Source organism: Olea europaea, unplaced genomic scaffold (genome assembly GCF_002742605.1).
Source record: "Olea europaea var. sylvestris unplaced genomic scaffold, O_europaea_v1 scaffold383, whole genome shotgun sequence".
NCBI lineage: Eukaryota > Viridiplantae > Streptophyta > Magnoliopsida > Lamiales > Oleaceae > Olea > Olea europaea.
The window spans coordinates 375509-389801 of NW_019257731.1; the positions used below are offsets into that span (position 1 = coordinate 375509).

At 36.0% G+C, this 14293-nt stretch overlaps 1 protein-coding gene across 2 annotated transcripts; it reads left to right on the forward strand.

The window, feature by feature from the left end:
* Positions 1–328: 328 nt before the first annotated feature.
* LOC111386993 (disease resistance protein RPS2-like) lies at positions 329–11969 on the forward strand. Of its 2 annotated transcripts, XM_023011504.1 has the most exons (3): positions 329–559; positions 7699–8003; positions 8832–11969. In XM_023011504.1, the coding sequence occupies exons 2-3, from the start codon at positions 8001–8003 to the stop codon at positions 11871–11873; spliced, it is 3045 nt and encodes a 1014-aa protein (XP_022867272.1). In that variant the 5' UTR covers positions 329–559; positions 7699–8000; the 3' UTR covers positions 11874–11969. The 2 variants fall into 2 exon arrangements, with proteins under 2 accessions (XP_022867272.1, XP_022867274.1); XM_023011506.1 differs by lacking the exon at positions 7699–8003.
* Positions 11970–14293: the final 2324 nt, after the last annotated feature.

A 14293-nucleotide genomic window follows, 5' to 3' on the forward strand; every position in this document is an offset into this window, starting at 1 on the left:
TTTTATTGAGAATTGTCAATTAAATGTGTTTGATTGGTATAATTTTTTATCTAAAAAATATTAAAATTTTGAATTTTTTGGTACTCATAAGCTGGAAAACCAATTCTCATCGATGAGAATTGGTTTTCCACGAAACCAAGGAAAAAGGTGAAGAAAATTGAATTGTCAAGAAAATTATTACTATCAAAAAAGGTGGAAATTTTTATTTATTTTCCATGGAAGATTCAAACATGTCCTTAACAAGACAAGTGTGAACACAATGACCCAGAAATGACAGTGAAAGTGGATTGCCATTTTTATATCAAGGTTGATGTATTAAAAATACAATAATTATTGAAATGTATAAAAACTTTAATACTATCTTTCCTCGAAGCAACGATAGCTATGATTGCAATTTTATCCACCCCGCTCGTTCTGGTTGACTCTTTTAACTCGAACTACCAATGAATGGGTAGACAATTCTCATTTCTTTCACATAATCTTTCTCAGACAGATTTCCATTGACAAGTGCTGAATTCTCCGACTCTTCATTTTCGCAATCACTTGACTAGCATAACAGGTTATCATTTCGACTTTCCAACCCTTCAGGGCGTAGATCTACAAGTATTAAGTTCAATTGCTGTTATACGTTGGAATTGTTTGTTCAATAACCGTTGATTCTTTTGCTACTTTTTATTTTGTTCAGGATAACTTCAAATTATTTGTAGAATTAGAATTATTGTTTTTCAACTATATAATTGGGTGTTAGAAAATAATAGGGTAATGTAGATGACTCTTCTTTTGCAAAGGAGGTTATTCCTCCTAATTCATGCTTTGAATTTGCTCTTACTCCTCTTTTTGTGTTTCTGGAGGTAAGCTTTTATGTTGCTTATTAATTTACAGGTGGGGGTTAAATTTGAGTCTATCCAACTCAAGTTTAATTTTTACACGTTGATTGGAATTGTGGTTCTTTAAGTGCTATATGTATATAATCGGTCTACATAATGGTGTCCATAATTACACGTAAAACTGGATTCAATGTTTAATTCAAATTTCACACTTGCATGTCAACAATAGGATGATTGCCACATCACATTATGACACCATTATGTGCAATAATTATGTACAAATAGAATTTTTCATCTTTAATATTTTGTTTAAAGGACAAAATTTGAATTTAACCTTTTTGAAAACGAATTCATAGTTTCTGCGATTTTTTAATCGTAAAGACATGCTGTACTCGACTAGTTAGGCCTGTAGTTGAGCTACCATATCTAAATTTTATCTTTATTCTATTTCTATTTCCATCGTTTGCCTCCAACAAGTGGGAGAGAGAACAGTACCACAGGAAGAAATTATACCAGTGAATATAGAAGAATATTTTAGGATTTATCTAAATAGAGGCATTTGGTTGACAAAATTGTAGGAACTATAATTTCAATATCATTGAACACCCAAATCATTGTCTACATAGACTACATTTCCAGAACCCTAGTAGTATTTATACTTTCCTATCAAAAAGGAAAACTTATCAAAATAGCACAAACAGAGAATTTTCTAATTTATTAATAATGGTTATTGAAAGAAAATTAATTCAGATAAAAAAAATGTATAAAAATATAGGGCACAATCTGTTATCATTTCTATGCCTAATATAAGTGCAATATTCTTGGTATATTTCTAATGCCAATTCCGTAAAAATCTTCATCATTCCCCCTAGCTGAAAAGAACTCGACTCTAATAAGCTACATTGTATATATTGGTATAATGAATCAGGATCAAGAGTTAGGAAATCCTCTTTTTTCGGATGCTATATCTATGGCTCTACCCCCCACTATTAACAATTTTTAAGGATTGATCGCAGGATATCTTGGTATGGAAACTTGCAATGCTTCAGTGCATCAGTCACTGAAGGTGGACAAGGCTCTTCTCACAACAGGGACAACTCCTTTATCATAATAACCTTCAATATTCTCTTCCTTTGCAATTAGAATTTTCTATCTGAATAAGGGTAAAATGCTCATCATCTTTTGAGCTGGGATGTTAGCTCATGTTCTTGCACAACAGTTCACTAGACACTTAGACGCCATACGTCCTATAGCATCCTATGGTGGCGTAAAAGTTTGGAAGCTGATGAAATGCAGTTAGAGGAAGAAGACATAGCATCCCTACATGAATTGGGTTACCAGGACAAGGCTGTATAAAATTAACAGATGCACATTTTAGAAAGTAAGAACGAAGTTATTGTTAGCTGGTAGTTGGCAGTTGTCGTCAGAGTCTCAGCTATATTTTAAGGGTTTATATGGGTTCAGAGTTCAGCAAGCTTCATGATGGTAATAATGAGACAAGGAGGGTAGTGCTGAGATAACGTAAATTACGTTAGCCATTTTCAAATTATGTCTTACACCAATGTGCACAAATGAGAAAAGAAACCCTGAAGAATATGTGTTGCTATAGTTTTTGTTTGGATTGATCTTTTTTTATTGATTAAAAATGATATGTAATAGAGCATGGAAGTCCATTTTCAAAGATATAATGGATAACCAGAAAAAAAGGTTGAATTCAAGTGATTTCTTTTTTCACTTTATTGAGCCTCTATGTTGTGGAGATTAAAATCAGATTATTAATAGATTTTGATAAAAGTTGATGAAATGTGTGTTTGAAGAGTTGTGAATTCCATGAAATATGTGGTTGAAAAGTTGTGGGTCCATGAAGTATGTGGTTAAAATTAATTGTTGACTTTGACTTAGATTAAAATCTGAATTTTAATCCCTACCATATTTTGATTAACTCTTAATCTTAACCTAACAGCCCTTGAGGAATGGGCAAGTAGTAACTTTCAGAGTGAATGAGTGCAAGGATGAGAAATATAACAAATTGTACACTTAAAATTAGAAGTACAAGTTTCGTCTAGTAGAAATTGTTACCTTACTGAGACTGAAAATGCTAGGGTCAATTCTTAGAATTCTACAGCGCCCTTTAACAAACAGCAGCTAACCTACTTATAGCTCTGATGCGTTTAGCATGGGTGAAGGCTCAAGTGAGACTCACCAATTAGACATTGATTGCTTCAACTGATTTTGACACTAGAAAATAGTTGTTGGGATATTGACTGAACTGACCATGGTGTTCCAACATGACAGTAATCACATGTCTAACAGAATTTGTAGTAGTATCATCTTGTGGATGTTAAAGATTTATATAGTGGCACTGTGTCTCTATAACTACAGGCAATATATTGCACAAATGGTGGATCAGAAACAAATGTGGTGGTGACTAGCGGCCATCATCACAGTGGTTGCACATGAGGATGTTTCCAAAGGTGGTTGGCGATAGGATATGAATTAAAGAAATTATGGAGAAAATTCTGTCATGCCTTTTCATTGATAATTGATAGATTTATATAAAAACTAGGTACATTCCTAAAATTAAGTAATCATACAACTACTAAATAGGATAATTACAAATTGTACAAGTTAATCCCAAGATTAATGGTATTGTACTATATTTAGAATTCTAGAACTAGAAATTTTGACTTTTGTTAACACTCCCCCTCAAGCCTGGGGTGAAAATATCTTTCATTTCAAACTTGTCTAGTATCCTATGAAGTGAAGCACTAGGTAGTCCCTTTGTAAGAATATCAGCAAGTTGCTCTCCGGTTGAAACATACAGCATACATAACAATCTGCTTTCCAATTTTTCCTTTATGAAATGACGATCTATTTCCACATGCTTTGTGCGATCATGTTTTATTAGATTATGAGCTATGTTAATAGCTAATTTATTATCGCAATAAAGTTTCATGGTTCATTGCCAATTGACTCCCAAATCATCTAGGATAATCTTTAGCCACATAATTTCACAAACTCTCAACACCATAGTGGGAAATTCAGCTTCTGCGCTTGATCTTGTTACTACTGCTTGCTTCTTACTTTTCCAAGCTACAAGATTTCCTCCCAAAATAGTGCAATGTCTTGAGGTTGATCTTCTATCTACTACAGAACCTGCCCAGTTAGCATTCATATCAGTCTCAGGACCGAGTGATGCGCCTTTGTTGTAGAGAATTCCCTTTCCAAGCGTTCCTTATAGATATTTCAAAATCTTTTATATAGCCTCTAAATGTTGCTCTTTCAATGAGTGCATGGATTGACTAACCACACTTACCGCATATGCTATATCTGGACGGGTATGTGATAGATAGATTAGTCTTCACACCAGCTTTTGATATCTCCCCCTATCTATCTGCACATCTCCTGATTCTTCTCCTAGCTTTTGTGACTGATCAATTGGTCTCTGAAGTTTTACACCCGAGCATCCCTGTTTCTTGAAGTAGATCCAGAATATATTTTTGTTGGGAGATAGATATGCCTTCCTTAGAATATGCTACCTCGATTCCCAGGAAGTACTTCAGTTTTCCTAACTCTTTAATTTTGAATTTTGCCACCAGCTTCTTCCCTAGTCTCCCAATCTCACAATGATCATTGCCAGTTATAATAATATCATCAACATATACAATTAAAATTATAACTTTATTATCTTTTAACCTTTTTATAAAAAGGGTGTGATTTCCTTGAGATTGCTTGAACTCCATTTTTCTCATTGCTTGTGTGAATCTCCCAAACCATGCTCGTGGAGATTGTTTCAACCCACACAGAGCTTTGTTTAGTCGACAAACAGTTCTTCCTCCAAAAGATTCACTAAGATCTGGTGGTGCCTCCATATAGACCTCCTCTTCCAAATCTCCATGTAAGAAGACATTTTTCACGTTGAAATGTAGTAGAGGCCAGTCGAAATTAGCTGCTAAGAATAAGAGTATCCCGACTGTATTCATCTTTGCCACGGAAACAAAAGTCTCCAAATAATCAACTCCATATGTTTGAGTGTATCCTTTAACCACTAGTCGTGCTTTATACCTTTCCAGAGATCCATCCGCTTTATACTTTATTGTGTAAACGCATTTGCATCCTACAAGTTTCTTTCCCTTTGGTAATTCGACTCGATCCCATCTTCGATTTCTTTTTAGGACTGTCATTTCTTCTGCTATTGCCTGTTTCCATTCTTCATGCTGTTGGGCTTCATCCACACTCCGAGGTATTTTATCTAGCTATAGCTTTGTGAGAAATGATCTATAAGATGGATAGAGATTCTCAAAGGAGATAAAGTTCGCAATAGGATGTTGTGTGCCCTTTCGAGTTCTCTTTCGAATTGCAATAGGAACATCAAGATCAGTCAAATCTGTACATACCTCTTAATTACCTGCTAATGGTTCAGAAGATTGGACTTGCTTTGGTTCTAGATCAGGCCGTCTCCTTGAATAGACTTGCAATGGCACTTTGGGAGTTTGTCTTCCTAATTTTTCATTAATATCAGAATTTGAGGTGGGGAGAATGGATGATGCAGGTGCTAATGGTTTTGCAGTAGTGGTATTTGGTGGCAGGTCATGATTTTGTAACTACTGGGTAAGTACTTGTAGCTGTTGGTGGGATGATATTAGATCAGGTACGTCGTCAGCAATATTGTCAAAGTTAAATAGGTTGTGCTTCTCTTCTCTTAAATTCTCCCCCTGAAGAGAAGATGTCCCCAAAAAGGATTGGTTTTCTGCAAATGTAACATCTTTGGTGACAAAGAATCTTTTTGTGGGTGGATGGTAACACTTGTATCCTTTTTGTGTATTAGGATAACCAATAAAGATACACTTAAGTGTTCTAGGGTCAAGTTTGCTACGTTGGTGGGAGTGAATATGAACATATGATATGCACCCAAAAATCTTTGGTGGTAATGTATAGATTAAATCAATATGAGGGAAAAAACCAGAGAGGACCTCAATGAGAGTTTTATTGTGGAGGACTCGAGATTTGACTCTATTGATTAGATAGGTGGCAGTTAGAACTGCTTCACCCCAATATTGTTTTGGGACTTTTCTTTCGAATAGTAATGCTCGGATAGTTTCGAGTAAGTGTCAATTTTTTCTCTCCGCCACCCCATTTTGTTGCGGTGTATCAGGACATGTGGATTGGTATATGATTCCCTCAGTTTGTAGGATAGGGGATATGATTTGATTGCAGTATTCTTTTCTGTTTTCCAACCTGAGTATTTTGACTTTGACATTGAATTGCTTTCGAATCATGCATAGAAAATTTGGGATAATTGTGCTCACATCAGATTTGTGTTTCATAAGAAATAACCAAGTGACTCTTGTGCAATCATCACTAAACGTAATAAACTAATAGGCACCATTAGATTTGCAATCTAGATGGGGCCCAAACATCAGTGTGAATGATAGTAAAATGAAACAATGATTTATTATTGAGTGGTTGAAATGATACTAGTTGGTGGTGGGCATATTGACACGATTTGCATTGAAAATAATATGTATTAATTCCCTTAAACAAATGAGGAAACATGTTTCTGAGTACATGAAATAATTGATGTCCTAACCTATAGTGATGACGCCATATTTGGATTTTATTTGATGATAATGATTCTGATAAATGAGAAAAAGCTACTTCCATTTCCTCTTTGCCACTGTTGGTATCTAAGTAGTACAGCCTGTCCTTCTCCTTAGCAAGCCCAATCATCTTCCCCATAGTTGGATCCTGAAAAGTGCACTTGTCAGATGAGAAAACCACTTTGCAATTGAAATCTTTAGTTAACTTTGGAATAGATAATAGGTTCATGGACAATATAGGCACATGGAGTACAGATTTAAGAGTAATAGATTGAGGGATTGAAATAGTTCATGTTCCTGCTATAGAAGCTATAGTTCCATCTGCCACCCGAAATTTCTAATGTCCAGAACACGGAGTGTGTGAAGAAAACTGAGACGGTGAGTTGGTCATGTGATCCGTGGCTCCTGAATCTATCACCCATGCTTTGCTATGATTGCTGTTTAATGAGGCAGAGAGAGCTTGGACAGAATAGATACCTGCATTTGCAAGGAATATGAACCAGTTGGCTTGTCTATTGTACAGAGTAGACTTTGAATTTTTTCAACCTCCTCCTTGTTGAACATATGCAATTCTTGCTGGTCTAATATTTCCCTTGTAATAGCTACATTTCCTTGCCTATTCCATAGCTTTTGATTCACAGAAATTGCTGAGAGTTGTTGCCATTGTAGTTCCCATTGTAGTTTCTGTCTGATTGTGTTTTTCCCTTCAATTTCCAGCAATCTTCTTTCTTGTGTCCTGTCTTTTTGCAGTAGTTACAAAATAAGTCGTTATTCCTTGATCGATCACGATTGTTTTGCTTCAGTTGGTAAGAATTTTGGCTGTTCACAGGCCTTTTTGTAGACAATAAGGCAGATCCTTCGGGTTTAGAGGCCTCTACGGTGGACAATAGAGCAAATCCTTCCTGTTTGAGGGCCGGGGCCTCTATCATAACTTATCTCCTTCCTTCCTCTCCTCTAATAATAGCAAAGACCTCATTAAGAGGTGGTAGTTCTTCTTTTCCCGATACTTGGACTCGATCTTGATCAAATTCCATGTTTAATCCCGCCAAAAACTCATAGATCCTTTCTCCTTCGATGAACTTAAATAATAAAGAGGCATCGTCACTGCACTTCATCTTAATGTTATGGTTGTAATCAAGTTCAAGCCATAAGGTGTTCAAAGCATTGTAATATTCAGTGACAGACAGATTTCCTTGCTTGGTTGATTGAATCTTAGTCTTTATTTCAAAGACCAAGGCAGCATCTTTTAGTTTAACAGATCTCCTTTGCAGTTGTCAAGAACATGCAATTTTCGCTTACTTCTGGATGCATTGAATCCCAAAGCCATGACATGATTAAACAGTCTTCAACGTCCCATGCCTCATATTTGGGATCGTCCTTGTCTGGTGCCAGTTCAAGCAAGTATTGGAGTTTTCCTTTTCCCTTGAGTTTATTACGAACCACTTGAGACCACATCATGTAATTCCTTCCATTGAGGCGATAGGCAGCTTGAATACTTCAGAGCTCATTTGAATGGACTCCTGTAGCAGTCTCAAAAGATGCATTAGCTTTGAAAGACTCAGATAGGAAAGACATGGTAATGATTTTTTGAAAATAATAGATAAATTTTTGAGAAAACTAGAGATGACAAAACAATTATAGCAATGAAAGTTGAAGAAGGTGATTAAAAAATAAAAACAGAAGGAGGACATATTGATTGCCCTAGCTCTCATACCATAAAGAAATTATGCAGAAAATTTTGTCATACCTTTTCATTGATAATTGATAGATTTATATACAAACTAGGTACATTACATGTCAAGGTACATTACTAAAATTAAGTAATCATACAACTACTAAAGAGGATAATTACAAGCTGTACAAATTAATCCCAAGATTAATGGTATTGTACTATATTTAGAATTTTAGAACTAGAAAGTTTGACTTTTGTTAACATGAATGTAAGGGTGCATACCGGTTGATGCGAGTTAGACGGACAATATAGTTATATTTGGTGGTGGCGTGTAAGCTCACAAGAATGTATATATTGGCTACGCATGTGTTACATATGTGGACAAGGGCTGAGATGTACTAGGGGCTGGATTGAATATGTTTAAGAAAAGAATAGAAAACCCAAACATAGGCGTTCTTTGATCTTCTTCCACTCTGAACCTCTTGGCTCACCTTTAAAAGGCTAATAATTATTGAATGACAAAAATTACTATACCCAAAAATCGATTAAAATAAATCACAGTATGTTGTTTTTTACTCCTAAATTAAGTGCATGTTTTTGGAATGTTTCCAATGTCAACTCCATCAAAATATCTATCTTGGATCCTTTATCTGTGTCCAATCTGTAACTAAACGTGAATTGATTAGTTTTTCAGTTGGTTCTTATATTTGGCTTCTTTTCTGTTCTTGGCAGATACTGGCTATGGAAATTGTTGGTGCTGTTGCAAGCATATTTCAACTTTTATGTGGACAGTGCTGTTCAAATGGCTCAATCTCCGAGCAATGCAGGTATCTGAGAAAACCTCAATCTGTATTATTGATATTGGAAGAAAAATTAAAGTTACTTACTGCTCGAGAAGCCGATGTGATAAAAAGGTTACACTTGGAAAAGGTGTTGAGTGGGATGGATCCCACAGCTGAAGTAAATCTGTGGCTAGAAAATGTGCAGAAGATGAAAACTATCATGGCTAGTTTGGGAAAGGAAATTCAAGATAATAAAAGCTGTTTATGTGGATGTTTTCCAAACTATTACCTTAGGTTAAAGTTGGGAAACTCTATTACAAAAAAGATGCACGAGGTTCATAAGCTCCTTGATGATAACAAATTTTCAGCCAGTTCGTTGGTTAATATGGTACTGGAGAGAGGAAAGGCATTGCCAGTGACTACATTAGTAGGGGAGACTGCCAAAAGAATTTTATTGAGAACTTGGGAGTTCCTGATGGATGAAAATATTGGAATTATTGGTATTTATGGGATGGGAGGAGTGGGGAAAACATCCATCGTTAAAGAAATCAATAATCAACTGTTAAGCAAAATTGCACTTTTTGATAATGTTATTTGGGTAACTGCATCCAAGGATTCAAATCTGCAAAAGCTACAGAAGGGCATTGCAAATGAAATAGGTTTATCTTTTGGTGATGAAGATGGTGAACATAAAAGGGCTAGTAAACTATATGAAGCTTTTCTAAGAAGAGGTAGGTTTCTGCTAATGATTGATGATTTGTGGAAAGCATTTTCTCTAGAGGAAATAGGAATTCCTAACCCAACAAATCTAAATGGTTGCAAATTGTTAATAACTACCAGGTCATCAAATGTCTGCCGTTGCATGGAAACAGTAAAAGAGATTGAAGTTCGTGTGCTTTCCATGGAAGAAGGATGGGACTTGTTTAAACAAAAGGTTGGCGAAGAGGTGTTTATGTCCCCTAGAATACAAGATCTTGCTAAGGACGTTGTGAAAGAATGCGCTGGTCTACCTCTAGCGCTCATTACAGTTGGAAGGGCTTTAAGAAAAGAGAACAGCATTAGACAGTGGCAGACTGCATTAAGTGAATTGAAGAACTCAACTGCTAATATCGAAGGAGTGGATAATCAGGTGTTTGCACGTTTGAGATTTAGCTATGACAGGTTGAAAGATGATATGACTCGATCATGTTTTTTGTACTGTGCATTATACCCGGAGGATCACATCATTGAAGTGGGAGAGTTGATAAAATACTGGTTATGGGAAGGCTTATTGGGTAGTGTTGGGAGTCAAATGGTTAAGATGCGACTGGGTAAAATAATTGTATATGAGCTAAAGAGTGCTTGTATGATAGAGGGTGTCTATCAAGATGGAAATACTAATGAATATGTGAAGATGCATGATGTCGTTAGGGATATGGTGATTGCACTTACTAGAGCAAACTCAAGTTTTATGATTAAAGCTGGTCTTGGTTTACAATTGCCACCAGTGGAGAATGAATGGCCTCCGGAACTTGAGAGAGTGTCACTAATGCGAAATGATTTGAGCTGTTTAAGTCGTGAACCAAAATGTCCTAAGCTTTGCACACTGCTATTGCAGTACAATTCTATCAACAAAGAAATACATCATTCTTTCTTTCATCATATGCAAAACCTCAAAGTTCTGGACTTATCTTTCACTGGAGTTGACAGTTTACCAATATCACTATCCAATCTGGTGAGCCTTCGTGCATTACTGTTATGCAGTTGTTGGAACCTGTCCCATGTGCCAACTGTAGCAAAGCTTAAGGAGCTAAGGGTTTTGGACCTCTCTTACACATCAATTGAGCACTTGCCAGAAGGGATGGACATGTTGGTTAACCTTCAATATCTTGACCTCTCCTATACTGGAGCTTATGAAATTCCAGTTCTTCGTTTCCGCGAGTACAAGTTCCTGGAGAGCCTCTTTATAAACGGTCTACTATTTAGTCAGGAGCCGAACTTTGTTGATGCTCTGGTAAACTGCAGCAGTTTGGCAGTACTTGAAGCAAATTTCAGCACCATGCAAGAATTTGAAAAGTACATAGCATCAGGTCACTGGAATATGCTAGAGAATTTTAGATTTGTCATTGGTCATCCCACGTACTCCACACGCATGGGGACTGATAGTGTCAGATTCTTTGGAGTTCATATCTCTGAAGGTCTAAGTCCTGATTGTTTGCCAAGAAGGATTCTTGAGTTAGAAATTCAGGATTGTACAGGTATTACTCACCTGCCAGTCTGTATAACTGCTGCAGCTTCTCAACTACAACACTGTAGGATAAACTATTGTGATGAGATGGAATGGATTATAACAGCTGAATGGAGCACGTTTCCCAACTTAGAGTGGTTGGAGATTGAGGGTTTGAGCAAGTTAAGTGGACTCTGCAGAGGAATAACACCAGTAGGTACTCTTGCAAGCCTTAGAGTATTGAATGTCACAGCATGTAATGATTTAAAGACACTACTTCCACTTGAGTTGGTTCAGCATCTAAGGAACCTTGAAGAAATTACAGTTCAAAATTGTGACAAAATGATGGAGATAATAGCACCAGGAGAAGACAATCAAGGGGTGACAGAAGTAAACAATGTGAAAATTGACTTCCCAAGATTACAAAAATTGAAACTAAGTTCTTTGCCAGAACTAAGGCACATATTCAATGGAATAATGACTTGTGATTCCTTATCCAGCATTGAAGTTTACAGATGCAAAGAACTGAAAGTCCTTCCATTTTTTGTGGAAATCAGGCAGCAGTTACTCCATTCTCTCAAACAGATAAAAGGAAGCAGGTGGTGGTGGCAAGCACTAGCAGAGAACCACAAAGATTCGCTCGACCTTTTGTTCCCGATCTTCAAAGAAGAACTAGAGATCTATAGTCTGGGAGAAGGAAATGCAGAGAACCCTACTTTGGAAGAAGAAGATACCCATTCCAGACACAGTGTGTCGTCAATAGATTCTTCATATGGTCCGAGATAATGAGTTTAAACATAATTTTTTGTATATTGAACTTTAAACATTACTAATTATTAGTACATTGTGTCTTTAATTATCTAATTGTTTATTTAGTGTCCATTGTTTCGTTCAAATTTACATGATTCGTCAAATATTGGCAGAAGCAGCAGAGTCCAATACTCAGGTGACAATAGTTCAACATGGAAGAGCTTTCTTGACAAACATAAATGAACAAAACCAGGAAATAATATCATACTCCAAGTTGACATGCTCTTAATTCTTGTATTTTGCAAATTGCAGCATAATCCTACTCTTTGCTCGGTAAATTATCCCAATTTTATCCTTTGCCTATCCCAGTGCAAAGATTTTGCGGTTAATAGCAGTGATATTTATCTTCTTGTCAAAACAATGAATTAACCAAAATGCAGAGTAAATTTTTGGGTGGCATAATTTTTCTTAATAGACTAGAACTAGTAAGACGCATGTGCAAGGCACGTGACAAGGTTTAATTGAGTTTGTAATAGCGTAGAAGGTTTAATTGAGTTTGTAATAGCTTAGGTATAGACAAATTTATTTGTATTAGTATTGAAAACATTTGATATACTAAGATAAAGCTTGAAATAATACTGTAATGAGTAAATAAAGGGTGATTTGAACATTTCAAAAGCTGGGTTTCATACATCAATCATAGTTAAGTTATAAGCTACAAAAGTATCATGAAGACGGGTATACATTCCTATTGACTCAGCCTGTAAGTTGATAAAAGATATAATAAGCTTTTGTGTATATTTAACAACCTTCTCTCAAAAGAATCCTCACCCTCAAATCACATCTTGAATACAGGGCCAACTTAAAAACCATGATTTATGGCGTCTAGATATTTGTTTAGGCCTTTGATGAATTGACTTGTTCTAGGAAGGTTTTCCACAGAAGACATGTACAAGAACATGCATGTCCAAAGACGACTTACTTATACAGTAAGTATTATAGTAAAAGAGCACATGTATAAGACATTGGCTTGTAATAAACAACAAACATGGTCTTAGTAGTAACGACATGAGATGTAGTTGCAAGCAATCCTAGATGCATGCTTTCACTTGAAATCAATGACGATGGCATAGAGCTCCGATAATGAGTATGGCGTCTAACCACAACACATTATTCTGTTGGAAAATTATATCGATATTGTGCATATTATATTCAAAAAAATGTACTTTATACATTCACGAATTCAAATCAAAGTTTCGATTTACCGAATCTGGATTTGAGAAGATAAATAGTAATTACTAAATCTGATTCCGAACACATGAATATGGATTCATCCATTTCTATTTTTGAATTTCAACCTTACATGAAATCAAAGAATATTATTTAATTTGTGAAATCAAATATGATAAAAGAAAATAGAAATAAGGAAAATTAGATGCAAGTGATGCAATTGGCAGAGACAAGGGTTCATGACACTCTTTCTTTAAGATGAATTTGCCCCGTATCGGTGCTAACAATTTTTCAACAATTATCTCCCAAAATGCAACGACCATGTCAAGTCATTGGAGCACTTCAAATGACTTTGACCAATGAATTCGAACGGAATTTCCTCTCTACCATAACTATGATTTGGATGCAAGATATAATCAATTTTATAAAGTATTTGATGCAACATGACACGAAATGAACAATATGGAATTTCAAATGAATGTCCAAGGGATCCTATACATAGAAGTTGAAAGGATGTGGGTGAAGGGACCCACCCCAAATTCAGCATTTTTCATGAAAAGTTGCAACACTTTATTTCAATCTGCATCCTTTTGAAAAATTGTAACACTTGATTTTTCCAACTTTGGACCGCAATTTTTCATTCATCTGGAATTGGTTTCGAGATTCCAAATATACCACGACGATCTACTCGACAAGTAGAATAAGTTGATCTATTTACTTTTGTAATTTAACCATCAGATCAAGTCCGAACATTCAACCAAAGTTGACACGAAGTCACACATTTTCATTTTCCCAATTTTACACTTAATGAATTTTCGGTTAATTTTTGAACCAATTCCAACAATCCCCCGCATGAATGAAAATTCGAGTATGCAAATGTAATGCTATGATGTGATGCAAGTAGAGAGAGAGCAGAAAGTCACTGCATCGGGGATAGTAGCTTCTGGCCTTGAACCTCCAATAGTGAAATACCATCGGACTTACTCGGCTAATCGGTGAACGTGATGTCTTGAACAATTCAGCCTTTAGTGTGAGCCAAGACAACGATACTCACACAGATGTCTTTCCTAAAGCATTCATGGTTCTCATGAATTAGTTCATTTTGACCCTGAATCCTTCTTAGTTCTGCGAGTGTTTAGAGAATTTAAGCCTTAAATAATTCTCATTGAAGCGGCCCCACTTCACACTCACATAGGTGACCTCCTATTAAGAGTATTCTACCCTAC